The sequence below is a fragment of the Pollachius pollachius genome (assembly GCF_949987615.1).
Source record: "Pollachius pollachius genome assembly, chromosome: 5".
NCBI lineage: Eukaryota > Metazoa > Chordata > Actinopteri > Gadiformes > Gadidae > Pollachius > Pollachius pollachius.
The window spans coordinates 13,328,812-13,345,546 of record NC_136938.1 but is presented as its reverse complement, the minus strand read 5'-3'; the positions used below and the strand labels follow the sequence as shown (position 1 = coordinate 13,345,546).

The 16,735-nt window shown below is 43.0% G+C and overlaps 1 protein-coding gene across 1 annotated transcript in view; it reads right to left on the bottom strand.

Moving 5' to 3' along the window:
- Positions 1-16,227, bottom strand: part of cdh16 (cadherin 16, KSP-cadherin) — a 37,110-nt gene extending 20,883 nt beyond the window's left edge. Inside the window, exons 1-10 of the mRNA XM_079736571.1 lie at positions 15,795-16,227; positions 15,359-15,409; positions 15,153-15,251; positions 14,084-14,218; positions 13,625-13,754; positions 11,719-11,877; positions 11,343-11,539; positions 4,029-4,154; positions 2,621-2,771; positions 188-400 (exon numbers count right to left, since the gene is read on the bottom strand). Coding sequence (XP_079592697.1) covers positions 188-400; positions 2,621-2,771; positions 4,029-4,154; positions 11,343-11,539; positions 11,719-11,877; positions 13,625-13,754; positions 14,084-14,218; positions 15,153-15,251; positions 15,359-15,403 — 1,255 coding nt within the window. The 5' untranslated portion in view covers positions 15,404-15,409; positions 15,795-16,227. The remainder of the gene's footprint in view (positions 1-187; positions 401-2,620; positions 2,772-4,028; positions 4,155-11,342; positions 11,540-11,718; positions 11,878-13,624; positions 13,755-14,083; positions 14,219-15,152; positions 15,252-15,358; positions 15,410-15,794) is intronic.
- Positions 16,228-16,735: the final 508 nt, after the last annotated feature.

Below are 16,735 nucleotides of genomic sequence, written 5' to 3'. Positions count from 1 at the left end.
ATCAACAGCATTGTAGGAAGTCTAAGTCTACTATCTTTGCTATATCCAAACTTTTTTCGTTCATGATTTAGATGTTACAAAACAATTTGCGATACCTCAACTCATCTCTTCTCTTTTTATTTTGTGAGTGAGTGACATGGTCCTGATCGGCGCACATCCAGACCGAACCAAGAGGTGAACAGGTCACCTTTAGCGTCCTCTGCGGTGATGGTGAGGGTGTACTGGGGGGCGGTGCCCTCCATGCTGTCTGCCTGCACCGAGATGACGCCGGAGTCCCGGTCCACCCTGAACAGAGCGCGGGGGGTCTCTGGGATCTGGACCACCAGCCGGTAGAAGATCCGCACGTTGTCAGTCTTGGGGTCATCATTGTCTGCGGCCTGCACGGTCAGGATCTCAGTGCCTGTGGGGTTGGGGAGAGAAGGGGTCTGTGTAAATTAAATGAAATGAGGGACCCCTCTGAAAATGGATCAAACCAACATTGTGGTGTAGCATGTTGTACACATAATGTAGCAAGTTACTTGTAGCACATAACATGTACCACTTTGCACATTGCATTCAGCACTCAGTACATCTTAATACTATAGATTAGTATATGCTACACTTAAACCTCCTAAGATGGCGGAATTTGATTGGTTCGCTATCTCGGGATATTGGGCAGTATCCCATGATTGAGATCTCAAACTCGGGATAATGTTTTCAGCATGCGTGACGTTCGTCTTCGTCACGCTAATAAAAACAAATAAATCCCGGCAAAGAGTGTTATCTAGTTTATTTTTGAAGTGGTCACGTGTAGTATATACTAAAACAATTATTCGCCTCAGGCTCCGTGAATGGTGGGGAATAGCCTCCGAGACCAACATTTAAATATATCACCTGAGGCGATATATTTAAATGTTGGCACTACTTTTAAGAGTCATTTTTGGTGAACACTAAAAGATAGGTCTTAACCCTAACACTACAATTCATATGATAAATTACAATACATGAGTTCACAGCTGCACGTGTATATAGATTTGTTTTTAAATTATTATTATTATTATTAACAGTTAGCTGAACATTATAGGAACCCATCCTTCCACTCCATGTTATCTCACTTAAACACAGAAATCAATTACATTCAATTACATTCGTCCCAGTGTTTGTTACATGTTTAATTAGGCAGAAAAATACGCTCTATATCTCCGGGAACACAGTTGTTTGCGACTCCTTTCTTCCTGGTCTTTTATTCTATTTGTCTCTAACTCATGTTCCAATCTTTCATCGATTCGGATTTTGAGGATGCAACGGAATATATGATGCATCATTTTAGCAAAATTTAAGATGATCGCGATGAGTTCTGCCCTTTCTGGCTCCATTTATTCTGTGGTCAAACCAAAACAAACTACAATGACAGTGGCCGCACTGATCCCGCCTCTTGGAACTTAGACCCTACGTCATATCCCGCCCCTTGCAAGCCCACCCCCCTAAACCCCCCATTGATTCTACTGATGTCTAAACGACATTGATGTCCGCTTATAAAGCATCAAGTGTGAAACACCATCAGGGTCGAATCTCCTGATATCTCGAAAATTATTATGCTTGCTTCATAACGTAAGGAGTGAATTATTATGATTGCTTCATTACTTAATAGGTGAACCAAAATGTTATACGTGGTAACATTAAAGGCAAAATGTTAATATATTATGCGCTCAGAAATTTGTTTCATTATCGACTGGGGTTTCCACATTATAGCTATGGGTTTAATTACAACTACAGGTTGAGCGCGCTCAATGCACGCGCTCAACCTCTAGTTGCATTGGTAGCATGGGAACGAGGGGGACATCTACGAATCATCTATCTATTGTTTTTTTCCTGTCCTTTTGATCTCCCCTTGCTGATTTCATTGAGTCAAAAAGATTGTCCGTCGCCATTCTTTTCCAAGAATGACCAAACAGAGGAAAAAACTGTGTTGGGTTGTTAATTGACACAGAGCTACACTACTGGACATTTTATTGGGGCCTTGTTGTCGTACCCAGTACCCATAGCATGAGGTCCAATCAGCTTTCCCCTGCTTGGCCGTTTTATTACTCTCCCTGGCCCTGCTCCATAGTCACTTCTAAAAAATGTTATTCTCATGATAGAGGATAAGGGCCAGATGATGTGTGTCTACACCCCACCTTCCCCTCATTTCTATGAATCTTAACAGGAAGGAGAGGCGAGAAATACCCAATGGTCTCAAATGAACTGTTAGCTAAGCACAAGTTCCAACTAAATATGATATATCACAATGTCCTTAAGGCTGACAATGTATTATGGTATCTTTTTACAACATCGATGAAGGGCTGACAAATCAAGAACAAATTTACAGGCGGAGGTACCATTAAACAGACAGACCATCAGAAAAAGCAGACAGACCATCAGAGAGACAGACAAGACAGACCATACGACAGATAGTTAGAAACCCCATCAAACTGACAGCTAGACATACGGTTTGATACACACACCAAACACACACACATCTACACATACACCCACACCCACACAGACATACACACACACAAACACACACACACACACACACACACACACACACACACACACACACACACACACTAACAAACTACCAGAAAGAGCAGCCGACCTCTGTGTGCCAGCTCTTTGACCACAGTGTGGTATTGGGCCTGGGGGAAGGTGGGTCTGTTGTCGTTGGCGTCTCCCACCATCACCCTCAGCTCCACCGGCTTGGCTATCTCCCGGCCATCCGGTCGCTCCACTACGATGCTGATCTGGAACTGAAACAGTTCCAAACACACACCTCCTTATAAGTTGCCGTAAGTGTAGAATCAGAATTGTAGATTTGTAGAATCACCAAACATATTTAGATTACCCCATGCTGATGATTTGTAAACGTTTGAATGGGCTTGCATATCTGTAATATGCTTCTCACATGCTCTCACATTTCGCGATATTTGTGATCCAATAATAATTATTTGAATTCATAACAACTTCTTATTTATAAAGGTTTGTACACAAGTCATTGAAAACAACTCCCTTCCTGCAAGTGACTAATCTGCGATTCCCGTAATTATTATTATCATTATTGGTATATTGAGCAAGAGTAATGTCTGTTACCGAAACCATCTCAACTCAACTGTCAAATAAGAGTTACTTGATTATATGCCACATTCACCTTCTCCTTTTGTAGAAGCTCGTACATCTTTTAGTGTCAGAAACAATAATAGAAACCATAAAAAAGGAAAAAGACCTCCATGAAACCTATGAAGATGCGTATTGAAGGTTCACTCCCATTTAAGCAGGTTACAGATGACCTGTGCCCTAAAGAAAAACATAATTTATTTACTTCAATATAATAAAATATGGACCAGGTTATCCCTACAGGCTACCTGTAGGGAACCAAGTTCAGTGAGAGTCAATTTGCGATATACAGGATAGCAGCCACACGCTGACCGAAGAAATCGGATGTAAAATAAATCAGAATTCAGAAGTCAGAACTTTAATCTCAGAATTCTGACTTTATTCTCAGAATTCGGATTTTGATCTCAGAATTCTGACTTTACTCTCAGAATTCTGTGATTCAGAATCCACATTTTAAAGTCAGAATATAATTCAATCAAATTCAATTGATCAATGATTAATTAATACTGAAAAAGAATGTCAGGGCACTTTTCATCAGCACCCCTAGTTTCTTCCCACTTCTTGTGGCTTTGGGCCGTAGTAAGTGTTAGATTAGTTGGAACGGTTAGTGGTCAGTGGTTGTGTTTGGTGTTAGGTTAGGGTTAGAATAGAGGTAGTAGTTAGTGATTGGTGCATGTGCCTGCTAGAGTTAGACTGTGATGTTAGAGTGTGGTTCTTAGTGTTAGGTGTTTGAGTGTAAGTGTTGGTGCAGGTGTGAGGTTAGTTTTAGGTGTTAATATAAGGTATTTTGGGATTAGAATAGGTGATAGCTTTGTGGGTGTTACTGCCCGGGTTGGACTGTGGAGTGTGGTTCTTGGTGTTGCTATGGGTGCATGTGTGCCGCTGATACAGACCTGGTCTTGGGTCTCTCTGTCCAGGGGGGCATTGAGGTAGATTACTCCATCCATGCTTATGGTGAACAGCATCTCTGGAAACTCCCCCTCCAGACTGTACTCTGCCTGGCTGCCACTCCACTTTACCTACACACACACACACACACACACGCACACACGCACACACGCACACATGCACACACGCACACACACACACACACACACACACACACACACACACACACGCACATTTGCAGCCAGAAAACCCATTCAGACACAGATAGAAATACACAGACAATTACGAAAAAACAAACACACACATTAACACGCACACACATAAGGAACACACACATAAGCAACCTTAAGTCAAGGTATCTTTCCATCACAAAATCAAGCAGTGTAAGTGGTATCATCTGTAGCGAGAGCAGAGAGGAAAACAGAACAGAAAGAGGTGAGCAGATGTATGATGTATAAGCCCTGCGCCAGGCGACTGCATGTTTACATGATAAAGAACCGACAGAACGAACTGACAATGATGAGGAACAGAGGGTCTCTCTCTCTCCCACTCTCTCCCACTCTCTCCCTCTCCCTCCCTCTCTCTGTCTCTCTCTGTCTCTCTCTGTCTCTCCCTCCTGGGATGGGGGGGGGATTTTCCACTTCGCTCCAAAGCCCCCTAAGCACACAGCGAGGCCCTGGTTAACCATCAAACAGAACCCAACAAGGAGAGAACAGCTTCAGCAACCCCCTAACACACACACACACACACACACACACACACACACACACACACACACACACACACACACACACACACACACACACACACACACATACACATATCCAGGGCATGTGAATCCACTACACCACCCCTCTCCCTCTCTCTCACCCCTCCTCTTTGTTTTGGAGATTGCCGTGCTTCTGTACACACATATAGACACACATGTGCGGCCACACTGCTGCATAACTGACTCCTTCCTGGTGTTCTGGTCGCGCTTCTTGACCGCTACGCCTTTTAAGAGACGAGTGTGAAGGTTTGATAAATGATCAGTCGCGGCGTTATAAATAGCTCTGTGCTGGACATCCACACAAGTGGTGAGGTCATCTGTTTTGCCTGGACTGTGTTTTGTGGTTGTTGTGCAATCCAGTGTTTTTCAAAGAAAGACTCTACTGCCCCAGTCTGAGCTTGGCTGCTGTGTTGTTTATATTGCTGCGAGGAATTAGCTTTTAGGGATTCGTCCTTTGGTTTTCATGAACCCCAAGTCTGGAAATAACATCTGAGGTCTGCCTGATGGCGTTACACTTTTAGACCAGGGGGGTTATCATTTTCTGCAGCTATTATTTCAAATATATACTTGAAATATAATATTTTTCATTGTACAATCATATATTTATACATTATGGTTCTCTTTTAAATTACTTTTAAGTTAAAATAAAATAGGATAGTCGTAAAAGTTTTAACGATCACCTCTTAAAATTTCTTTAAAATGTACTAAATGTAAAGTCATTCTAATGGCCTTGTTTTTGAAGGGTGTATAAATAAAGGGACCCATTCTGCCTGACTCCAGTTGTCCTGCAGGTTAACTGAATGGGGACGCATGTGATCTAATAATGGAGAACCTGTGTTTTGGAGAGGTGTCTCTCCAAACCAGACCAAACCAGAACCTTTCATCCAGACTCTCAAAGTTTGAGATCTTTTTTATGTCCGACAACATCCTGAAGGTAATTATGTTCAAACAATATATTTAGTGTTTACACAAGTGGGCATTTGTGTAGCAAAATACATTTTAGATACAGTGTGACACAAATATCAGCAAACTAATTTGGTATTAAATAAAACACTATTGAAACAGTATAGCATGGAATTTGGCTTATTTGAATGGTTAACACATATGTCACATCAATTTGATGCTGCAGATGGCATTTGGCAATATTCTGTAATGCTAGAAACTAGCCCAGTGGGATGGTTCCCCTTACAAGCATTTCTTCTATTATTCATATATTTAGCTTTTCCAGAAGTCTAACATCTCCACATTCATCATAGAAAATAATGATCATGTTATACATTAGTCATGAATATATCTTGCAATATTTATTTTCTTTTCCATGATAATGTAAAAGTTACGCATGGTTTAAAGACCCAAAATATAGCCAAATATTGTTCAAAAGTGTCTTCCACTGTTTCAAAAGTCTGTGTGTCATGACAAGAGATGGAACAAACACACAAATATTAATCCACACCAATGCACAGTCTCAAAAACACACACTTATGTGGACGTGTATGCCAATATAGAACTAAACTACGTAAAATACCCTCAGATAAGTTTACCTTAGACTATATGGAAATATTATATGGAAAGTTTAAGAACGTTCCATGTACTCTAAAGAGAATGATGTGCTTGTATTGCTGACTGTTTCCATGGTTACAGTTGTTACAGCCCATGAACTAAACAAACCAACCGGTAATCCCAGTCTAACTAGTCAACCAAAGATCCATCAACAAGGACCAGGCAAGATATCATTATTCATAACTCAATACAATTGTAAACAAAATGATCTTGTCTACTACCATGATGTCAAAGAGACATTGTTTGTAGAATGTGATTAGACCAGGGCCCATACCCTGAGAGAGAGAGAGAGAGAGAGAGAGAGAGAGGGTGGAAGCCTTAGAGGGATTGACTGAGTGAGTGACTGAGGGTGTGAGTGAGTGAGTGACTGATGGTGTGAGTGAGTGAGTGACTTAGGGTGTGAGTGAGTGAGTGACAGATGGTGTGAGTGAGTGAGTGACTGATGGTGTGAGTGAGTGAGTGAGTGACTGATGGTGTGAGTGAGTGAGTGACTGATGGTGTGAGTGAGTGAGTGAGTGACTGATGGTGTGAGTGAGTGAGTGACTGAGGGTGTGAGTGAGTGAGTGACTGATGGTGTGAGTGAGTGAGTGACTGATGGTGTGAGTGAGTGAGTGACTGATGGTGTGAGTGAGTGAGTGAGTGATGGTGTGAGTGAGTGAGTGAGTGACTGATGGTGTGAGTGAGTGAGTGACTGATGGTGTGAGTGAGTGAGTGACTGATGGTGTGAGTGAGTGAGTGACTGACTGATGGTGTGAGTGAGTGAGTGACTGATGGTGTGAGTGAGTGACTGACTGACTGATGGTGTGAGTGAGTGAGTGACTGATGGTGTGAGTGAGTGAGTGACTGACTGAGGGTGTGAGTGAGTGAGTGACTGATGGTGTGAGTGACTGACTGACTGAGGGTGTGAGTGAGTGAGTGACTGATGGTGTGAGTGAGTGAGTGACTGAGGGTGTGAGTGAGTGAGTGACTGATGGTGTGAGTGAGTGAGTGACTGATGGTGTGAGTGAGTGAGTGACTGACTGATGGTGTGAGTGAGTGAGTGACTGATGGTGTGAGTGAGTGAGTGAGTGAGTGACTGATGGTGTGAGTGACTGACTGACTGACTGATGGTGTGAGTGAGTGAGTGACTGATGGTGTGAGTGAGTGAGTGACTGACTGAGGGTGTGAGTGAGTGAGTGACTGATGGTGTGAGTGAGTGACTGACTGAGGGTGTGAGTGAGTGAGTGAGTGACTGAGGGTGTGAGTGAGTGAGTGACTGAGTGACTGATGGTGTGAGTGAGTGAGTGACTGATGGTGTGAGTGAGTGAGTGAGTGAGTGAGTGACTGATGGTGTGAGTGAGTGAGTGACTGATGGTGTGAGTGAGTGAGTGACTGACTGATGGTGTGAGTGAGTGAGTGACTGATGGTGTGAGTGAGTGAGTGACTGATGGTGTGAGTGAGTGAGTGACTGATGGTGTGAGTGAGTGAGTGACTGATGGTGTGAGTGAGTGAGTGAACATGTGAGCGGTGGGTCTTGTCACGCTGCGTGGGAGAAACCAGGCTTCCCTCCCAGCCAAGGTGAGCAATCATCCTGGTACTAAAGTACCACATAGCATGGTGAAGTACTAGTCTGTCAGCCTAGTACTACAGTACCACTTAGAATAGTGTATTACTAGTTTGTCAGCCTGGTAGTAAAGTAACAAATAGCATACTGTCATACTAGTCTATCAGCCTTGTACCACAGTACCACATAGTATTCTGTGTGTAGTACCGTGTAGAATGGTGTACTATTGTGCAGTACTACATTGCATTGTATCATGCAGTATCAGGTTCAGTGTAGTAATGTGTAGTTTCTGGCTGACAGACTGCTTGCATGATACCAGAAGTAAGATGTAGCACAGTTTTGAAGAGTATATTATGGTATAATAAAGATAAAACACAACCGGATTTGCATCAACTAAATGCTGTGTTTTATGTGCCATATTTCATGTTCATATGTAAAAAAATCCAGGAATTGCAGACATTGTTCATTCATGACAAATGTATGCCTAAGAAGAGAATATTTGCCTGTTATTTTTCCTGGAAGCATCGTGATGGGCTTCTGAATAATGAGATGAAAAGTCGTCACTCCTACAACTGTGAGTACATATTTAGAGTGGGTGGATGGTGCTGTTATTACAGAACAGATAAAAGACTGAGGGGGCGTGTGGGAGAGGTGGAGAGAGGAGGTGGAGGGGGAGAGGAGATGGAGAAGAGGAGCTTGTGGTGGAATTTAAGTGACCTAATGGAGGGACAATTAACATTTATTGGTCCTTTTATCATCTCATTTCCTCATTGATTTATTTCAATCAATGTGTTCAACCTATACTATGTTTATACTGTGTTTCTTTCTACTGTAGATTGTATAGAAACAAACTTTATTGTGTTTATTGTGTTCCACTGACAATGTATATTTCTGCATTATAATCAGTTTCTATTTTTATATGGTACTGGATCGATAGAAAATTTCTTACATTGAGATTTGTTTTATTAACTTTTCTATGGCAACAGATTGCCATAGAAAATCTTTCACAGCAAGATGTTAGCAACCATCTCACATCTTTAACCGAGCTGTATACAATATATACTGTATAGACTTAGATATAGATACATCAAGGATATATATATGTAGACCTTAGCCAGCTTCTGGTCAATAAACTTGCGGTCTATATTAACAGTGTATTTCTATAGATAGATACATGTACCACTGCCAGCTAGTGATCAATTGTACAATTCCTTGTGTTACCAGAGAACGTCTGATCTCAGAGGACAGTCTGTTTTTAGATCATGCAGTGTATAGTGACATGATGTCAGCTTAAAACCAACATCTGATTCTACCCAAAGTATAGACACCACACACACACAAACACACACACAGACACACACACACACACACAAACACACACACACACACAGACACACACACTAACACACTGCACATATTTATATATAGATATAGATATAGATATAGATGTTGATAATGTGGATGGATGAATGGATAGATAATGCATAGATAGATAGATAATTAGATAACAGATAGACATACATGCATACAGACAGAAGAATAGACAGACAGAGAGAAGAAAAAAACACAAAGTTTAAAGGGGACATATTATGGTGTTTTCCCAACAAGTAAACATAGTATTTGAGTTCCAGAAAACATGCTTTTGAAGCTGTTTGCTGGAAATCTTGCCTACCGCTATTCCCCTCTGTTTCAGTCCCTTCAGAATGCGTTTCTGGTGTCTGTAGCTTTAATGCAAATAAGCTGCTACCCATTGACCAATGAGCTGATAGACTGAACCACAGCATAGAGGAGAAGGGATTTTTGCCGAATCTCGGCCATGGTTGAGAAGAATTTGGGGAAAGGAACTTTGGCCTTGACTCTCTGAAGTCCATGAACCGCGACATGGAGGAGAAAGGGATAGTACTCCGGGAGCTGAGCTGCCGGACTGCCGCCGAGCTCCCCGCGCCGGAGCTGCCGGACTGCCGCCTATGCTTTGGCGGCACCGCCGGAGCTGCTGGATGAAGGCGTCCGGCCGCCGTCGAAGCCGCCTGGCCGCCGCCGAAGCTTCGGCGGCAGTCCGGCAGCTCTTGCGGGTTTCCTCCAGGAGCTGAAATGTCCGGCATGGATAGCTCGGCGGCAGTCTGGCAGCTCAGCTCCGGGAGTACAATCCCTTTCTCCTCCATGTCTCCTCCTCCGGACTGCCGCCGAAGCTTCCGCGGCAGTCTGGCAGCTCCGGCGGGGGGAGCTCGGCGGTAGTCCGGCAGAGAAAGGGATTGTTCTCCCGGAGCTGAGCTGCCGCCGAGTTCCCCCCGCCGGAGCTGCTCGTCCGCTGGTCCACAAAACTTAGCTATGCTCTGATTGGAGGGGAGTGGGAGAGTGGGAGGTAATATTCAACTGTGCCCCCTTCCTACGTAGGAGGGAGCACCGAAACTGAATCGCTCGTTTGGTAACTGTAGGCGGGGTACTTTCAGAAATGCATATCTCACTCAAAAAATCATGTACAGACTTTTTTCAAAGCTTTTATGCGTGTGGGAGCACCAGAGACCCAAAACAACACCCCAAATCCCAGGAAAAGTGTTGTTTTCACAATATGTCCCCTTTAAAACCAACCCGAAAGAAGAAGTCAAGTAGAAGTCATTGGCAATAATGTCAGGAAACGTGGCTTATCTAAAACACAGACATGGGACTAATGTGTGAAATCAGCTGTGCTCAGCACAGGAAGGCTTAAACATGACACAGTGTTTATTTCCTGAACCCGGACCCTGTTTCCGAACCGACGACTAGACTGATGACATCTGCATATCGTTGCATGTGGTGAGTGGAGGTGGAGGAGGAGGAGGAGGAGGGAGGAAGGGAGGGAGTACGGAGGGAGGAAGGAAGAGGAGGGGAGGGAGGATTATGAGGAGAGGGAGCATGAGGAGGAGTAGGAAGGGAGGGTGGAGGAGGAGGAAGAAGTGAGGGAGAGATGGGGGGGAAGGCTGAGGAGGAGGAGGTGGAGGAGGTGTGATGGTGGTCAAAGTGACCTCTGAGAAGTCATCTGTGAGGAGACATCTCACCATCAGCATTAATAATGTATGATACTCGACTATTTGTTGGGTCATGGAAAGACAATCAGTGTTGGTAAAGTTGAGTTCTCAGTAAAGTCAGCACCTCTACAAAGTAATACCAATGGTACAGAGGAGCACTACTAACGGTACAGAGTACACAGTATGGAATATCAAAGTTTTGATCTGGCATAGCATAGGGATAACATAATTATATAACAATGTTTCAATAACGATATCCTCTGAACGAGGTGTTGCGCAGATGGTGACTTATTATGTGATTATGTCACGATTTTGTCATAACTATGTCCTGACTGTCCCAATTATGTCATGATGATGATGTCAAGGTGATGTAATGCCCCTGTCATTGTGATGGCCACACCATGCTGATGTCGTGCCGATGGTGACTTCATGCTGATATCACCTGAGAGATGGGGATAGGGTAGGGCCCAGGCAGGTTCTCTTGCAGGCGGACGGGGTCGGGCGAAGCCCAGGTATTGCCGGTGACCTCCACGGTGACGGTGCCGGTGGAGAAGAAGGCGTTTGCCTTGCCAGCCATGTCCTTCACCATCACCAGCAGCTTGTAGCGCCCACACATTTCTGGGTCGAGCGTGGACGCCCCTGTAAACACATAGCCCTTCCTGGTTCACAGAGCCAACACTTCCTGCTTGAGAGACCAAACATCACTTCTTCAGATCGAGGAGATGCAGATAGCTGATAGAAGTAGTGGTAACACTAGTACAAAGGGTTCTAGTAGTACTTGGAGCTTGGATGCTTATATTAGTAGCAGTAGGACTAACCGTCCTCTGTAAGGGAAACCTCTCCGTGGATGCTGTCTATGGAGAACATGTGTGCTGCGGGGATGCGGGGCGTCTGGTCCATCAGGAGGAACCTCAGCTCAGCGTGGGCAGTGTTCCTATCATCACGGTCAGACGCCTCCACACGCATGAAGGGGATACCTGACACACACACACACACACACAAACACCCACACACCCACAGTGGTGTGTTTTACGATCGTATAACAAGATCTGCTGCATCTCTCTTATCCCTCCTCGTCAATGACGGATTACCGCATGGGCAAAGTGGGTACATGTCCAGGGCACTGGCCAATGGGGGGGCCCTTGAGATATATATATATATATATTTTTTTTTTTTATTAAAAAAATTCAAATGGCCAAGACTTTGGTCATGAAAGGATTTGAATGTTTTTGATTTGCAAAATATCACATTTAAAAAAAAAATGTAACGTGATGTGACATCAATGTCGTAGTGCTTGGTCAACGGTCAATTTCACAGTGAAAATGGAGAAACGTGTGCTAAGCGAGTCGGCAAAGCGTAAACGAAAGAAAGAAAAAGACACTAAAGATACTGCCCTGGTACAACAAATACCGTCCATCTCAACATTTTTTATTGTGGATTGCATGAGTTATAATATGCAACCAAATTCGGTGTGCTAGTGCGTGTGTTTGCGTGTTGGTAGGGGTCCATAGCTGGTTTGTGTCCAGGGCCGTGGTCATGTTAATCCGTCCTTGCTCCCCGTCCTTCTTCACAAACACTCAAACTACTCAAGTATGACCATGAGACACACAGGATGCTGAATTACGAACAGGCAACCTGGCACACAGATACACAACTACACACATACACAACCAGACACACAGATACACAACTACACACATACACAACCAGACACACAGATACACAACTACACACATACACACAGCTATGCATATACACAACTACACAGATTGCATCTTCACAACCAGACACACAAACACAGAGCTACTCAGATACACAACTAGACTCAAAGATACACAACTACACAGATACACCACCAGACACATAGATACACAACTACACAGTCAGACATACAGCTATGCAGATACACAACTACACAAATACACAACTATTCAACCAGACACACAACTACCCAAATACACAACCTGACACACATACACCACCAGACACATAGATACACAACTACACAGTCAGACATACAGCTATGCAGATACACAACTACACAAATACACAACTATTCAACCAGACACACAACTACCCAAGTACACAACCAGACACACAGAAACAGAACTATACAGATTCACAACTATACAGACACATATCTACAGAGATACATAACTACACAACCAGACACACAGACACCCAGCTATGCAGATACACAACTACACAGATAAACAACTACTCAATCAGATACATAGACACACAACTACTTAGGTGCAGATAAACAACTCTACAGAAACAGAACTACTACAGATATACACAACTACGCATCCAGATACACAGACACACAACTCAGCAACTACACAGCTAAACCGATATACAACTACACACCCAGAAACACAGATACACAAGTAGGTAACTTCACAACCAGACACACAGATACACAACTACAAAAAAATACAACTACCCCACCATACACATATATACACAACTACACAGACACACAACTACACAATCATCTACTTTAGCCTTAAACCTGCTCCAGAGAAACACAGCTACATAACCAGAAACACAACTGCACAACCAGCCGCACAGATACACACATCTACACACATCTACACACATCGACACAACTACACTATAAGCTACACAGCAATGCAACTATATAGATGCACAGTCATCTGCTCAGCAGTTCAACCCAGAATGGCATCACACAATGGCGTCACACGATGAGGTCATAGGTACCTTTGAGCAGGCCGAGCTGCACGCTGCCCCGCATGCTGACCGCGCTGAAGGTGGGGACGTTGTCGTTCTTGTCGATGACACACACCTCTACCGTGAAGCTCTGCCGCTGGCCCGCCGCGCGGTACAACATCTACACACACACACAGCGGCAGACATGTAAGCACACACAAACATGCAAGCATGCACACACAGTACGCAGTATACAGTAAATATGAACAAATGGGAAAAAAGTGTTGAATAACTAAAAATAAAAAAGTACACACACACAACGCACTGACACACACACACATACACAAACACATACACACACAATTTAAACTAACATACATTCACACACATGCACACATGCAGCCACACAATTTACATGCACAAGTTTTCTCGCGATCTTTCATTGGTTCAATAGAATAGTAATTTTTTTCATCAATGACTGCAGAGAATAGTGAGAACAGGTATCCTCACTTGTAGAGAGTAAGAGGGCTGCTTCTCTCGGTCCAGGGGTTTCAGAGCATATAGAAAGGCTGCGTCTACCCCGAATATTCCCTCGTCGTCCCCCCGGATCAACAGCTCACTGTAGTTGGTGGTGAGGCTGGGGATCTGGAGACACAATACTGGTGAATCACCTGACCATCTTGGTGAACAACCTGACCACCCTACTGAACCAACTGACCACTCTGGGGAATAACCTGACCACTCTGGTGAAGCATCTGACCACTCTAGTGACTCATCTGATCACTCTGGTGAACTATTTGACCACTCTGGTGAACCACCTGACCACTCTGGTGAACCCACACTGGTGAACCACCTGACCACTCTGGAAAACCAGCTGACTCCCTTAACACCCTTTACCAGCTGAACATCCAAATGTATGTGATATTCTATTGCATTCACTATTGCATATCTCACTATTTGTCATAACCATTATATAATAAGAATAAAGCAATTGAAGGCGTTATAGGTAAGATTTTCTAGCATAAATAGAGAGACAGAGATGGGCTGAAGAGATCATGATTATGAACAACAATAACTTCCCCGCACTTTCTGCTTCTTCCCGCCCTATTGTTTCTCCCCTGGTAAGTGTTCCAAGATGGATTTCCTCAACCATTCACTGATGAGATACCCTGACTGGTCAGAAATTAGCAGAGAATGGCCTAAAACCTAAATTGGCTCTCACAGAGCCAGGCTCAGTCAACTTATAATAGATATTCTCACAACGCATTTCAATTATAGCTGAAGGATGGCTATGGCAATCATAACAAATAACATATTACAGAAAAGAAGACGTAAACATGCTGTGCAACCCTTTATTTTGTATGATGGTATAAAATCTATAAAACTGTTATTAACCTTTGTATTTCTTAATTTCTGTTTATAGTTTAATGAAAGTGTGGGTAATATCAACATATTAGTTGTAACATATTCTTTCATAAATTGTTACAGTATATTACTTCATGGGAAAAAATTAAGAAGGCTGATAATTGTATAAGTCTTAAGTCATAAAAGTCATTCAGGTATTTCGGTCTGTTGTTACCTTTGAAAGATACCACGGGAAGATTCCATCGTAGTTTTCTGGGATTCCTATTTTAACGTTAGCTCCCAAGCAGGGCATAAAGACATGGAACATCCACAACTGTCGAAGACAACAAACTCTCTTAAGTTGTTTCCGTTGTTAGCAAACAATGTTTGATTTAATTTCAAAGATTCATTATAATTATCTAAAATGAAACAGTAGCTTACTGTGAGAGCTCTGAGGAACAGCACTAGAGTATGCTGGGCAGCCATTGTCGCCTACAAGTTTAGAAGGTACATATCAAACATCTACAACCACATATTTTCACACTGATATATGTATTGTTGCAACAGTACTTGTATTTTGCTATTGATTCACTGCTGAACTTTTCTGGCTTCCAGTTTTTATTAACATGGTATGTTTTTTAACTGTTCACTATCGTTTCCAACCCACAATACAACCAAACAATAGGTTAAAAAAGGTATAAAAGGTAAGTAGAGCGTTAATGCTTTCTTTTAGCTCAGCTGTAGGTTAAAAGTAATAATATTAATAGTAGTGATAATAATTATAATTATTATATTTAAAGACTTATTATTAATAATAATAATAATAATAATAATAATAATAATGATAATAATAATAACAATACACAGTTTTCCATACCAATGTATCAGGAGCAGGTGTTTCTTTCTGGAAAGTAGTATTGACCGCAACCCTCCGCTTTGGTTTAACGGCAGCAATAGAAGACGTCCTTCACATCCAGACTGGTGGTTTTAGATGTTAGTAGCAACAGTGACTATATGAACACCTGCCCCACTGGCTCCTGCCTTACCCGCACTAGCTCTGTAATTCTGTACGTGAGTAAAGTTTGTTCATGTCCTGGCAAGGGTGTGAGAACAGTTTAAATTGCTGTGGAAAACGGTGTTCTTGTCGTTCCTAGTGGAATAATGGTTAACTCTTTCACCCAGAGATACTTAACTAGCCGTGGTCCCTTCCTGCGGGACCTTCCTGTGGGACTGCCTTCCAGGCAGACTGCCTCCATTCCACTGATAGAATCTCATCTATGAAAATTCATGAGACCATTAAATGCTTAAACTAATTCCCTCTGTGTCCCTTTGTGTTCTGAAACTTGCCTGCTGTTCAGACACCCCCCCAAGGCAGATAGATATCCTGGCCCTATGTGAAGCGTTGTTAAAACCAGACGTGTATCTGCCATTAAACAAATCTATCCACCCTGCTAACAATTGCTTAAGAATTAAAACAAGGTGGTGGAAACCCACTAGATCATGTCCCGACCTGTGGTGTTTCAGACCTGGTTGTCTCAGCCTGTTCCTCAGCTTTATCTGATCACTCTCTGTCGTCTTTCCCGGTGGGGGTATGGATACCTGGATACCCCCTATGGTTGCACTCTGAAACTAAGCTGCAGGAAGAAGAACGACAGCATTTCAACCAAAATGCATTTAAACCAGCATTTAAACCTATGATAAAACCGCTACCCAAGAAGCCTGGTAGACACTTTACTCAAGTACTCAGCATCTATCGGCCCATTTCTAACCTTGCTATCCTTTTTGAGGGACTGTAAAGTATTATAGCTAAGCAAACCA